The following is a 1,951-nucleotide window of genomic DNA, read 5'->3' as shown; positions in this document are numbered from 1 at the left end:
AGAAAGAAAGAAAGAAAGAAAGAGGGAAGGAAGGAGGGAAGGAAAGGAAAGAAGAAGAAGGAAGCAAGGAAGGAAGGAAGGAAGGGAGGGAAGAAGGAAGGGAAGAAAAGAAGGAAGGGAGGAAGGAAGGAAGGAGGAAAGAAGGGGAAACAGCTATCTTAGGGAGAACAGCATGTCATTTGACAGAAGTGCAACTATTCTTTTCTTACTGAGACATAGGACTCAAGAGATGACGTTAAATAAGTAGTGAAAGACCAGATCATGAAGGGCCTGTATGTTATGCTCAGTTGTTTGGATTTGGCTTCATAACGGTTTCATTGCAGCACAGACTAAATGAACATCTCCGGATCAGAATTCCATTCTGAATCAGTGCGTGAATTCATCCTTCTGGGTTTTCCCTGCAGCAGGGAGATTCAGGTCGTCCTGTTTTTGCTCTTCTCCATCATCTACCTCCTGACCCTCACGGGAAACGGAGCCATTATCTGTGCCGTGTGTTGGGACCGGCATCTCCACACCCCCATGTACATCCTGCTGGGGAATTTTGCATTCCTGGAGATCTGGTATGTCAGCTCCACTGTTCCAAATACACTGGTCAACTTCCTCTCAGAGACCAAGGCCATCTCTTTCGTTGGTTGCTTCCTTCAGTTATATTTTTTCTTTTCCATGGGCTCCACTGAGTGCTTCTTTCTCTCAGCAATGTCGTTTGATCGCTACGTTGCCATCTGTCATCCTCTGCATTATGCCATTATTATGACCGGACAACGTTGTTTCAACCTAGTGATTTCCTGTTGGGTGTGTGGCTTTCTCTGGTATCTGGTGCCTGTTATTCTCATTTCCCAACTGCCTTTCTGTGGCCCTAATGCAATTGACCACTTTGTATGTGACTCAGGCCCATTGCTGACCCTTTCATGTGCTCCTGCCCCCATGTCCAAGCTCACCAGCTACACCCTAAGCTCCCTCATCATCCTGCTTAGCTTCCTTTTCATCCTCATCTCCTACGCCTTGGTTCTACTTGCTGTGCTTTGGTTGCCCTCAGCATCCAGTCGACATAAAGCCTTTTCAACCTGTGGGTCCCATTTGGCTGTAGTGCTGCTATTCTACGGGACCATTATGGTGATGCACGTGAGCCCTGGATCCAGCCACTCCACCTTGATGCCAAAAATCATGACCCTGTTCTATGCAATGGTGACTCCACTCATCAACCCTTTGATTTACAGTCTCAGGAATAAGGATATGAAAAACGCTCTCTGGAAAGTTCTGGAAAAGTTTAAAATTTCTTTAAAAGTCTTTGGCAGCAGGCCCAGGACAAATGTGGAATAATCTAGCTTAGTATGATATGGGTATAATGGCCATCCTTTTACTTTCACTCATTTGTACAGTCATTTATTCAATAAATAGTAACTGAATGTCTCCTCCATGTTAGACACTGTACTTGGCACTAGATTATGAAGATAATTATGAAGATAAATCAGACACAATCTCTTCCTCAAATAACAGTCTAAGGGTAAGGCAGACAAGTAAGAAAATAATTACCATAAAATGCAATAAATATCCTAACCGATAAATGTACAATATATGAAACACAAAGGAAAAAAACAACTAAGTTTGCCTGGGGTCGTGGGCAATAGGGCTTAGTGTTAGAAAAACTTCAGTCAACATCATATTAAACATCTGTATTTTGTGATAGGAGTTGGAGAAAGTCTTGCATTTCTATTTTAACTTCTAGCTAGATTTCTTTTTCAATCCTACTGTGATGTATTTGAAGGGATATGGAACTTTAAATCAGAAGATCTAGATAGGAACTCGATCTTCCATTAATCAACTATGTGAATTTGGCAGGTCACTTAATTTCAGCTAAAACTGGAATTCTAATTCCCACCCCCAGAGAACAATTAGTGTGATGTTTTAATGAGATCATGGGTATAAAAGTTCCTAAAACATCGCTAGTACT

At 42.1% G+C, this 1,951-nt stretch overlaps 1 protein-coding gene across 1 annotated transcript; it reads left to right on the top strand.

Moving 5' to 3' along the window:
* Positions 1-333: 333 nt before the first annotated feature.
* LOC130844666 (olfactory receptor 11H2-like) lies at positions 334-1,320 on the top strand. Its single transcript, XM_057720782.1, has one exon. It carries the CDS (start codon positions 334-336, stop codon positions 1,318-1,320), a length of 987 nt encoding a protein of 328 aa, XP_057576765.1.
* Positions 1,321-1,951: the final 631 nt, after the last annotated feature.

The sequence above is a fragment of the Hippopotamus amphibius genome, chromosome 2 (assembly GCF_030028045.1).
Source record: "Hippopotamus amphibius kiboko isolate mHipAmp2 chromosome 2, mHipAmp2.hap2, whole genome shotgun sequence".
Taxonomy (NCBI): Eukaryota; Metazoa; Chordata; class Mammalia; order Artiodactyla; family Hippopotamidae; genus Hippopotamus; species Hippopotamus amphibius.
Note: the sequence above shows the minus strand (reverse complement) of the source record. Positions and strands in the feature narration are given on the sequence as shown.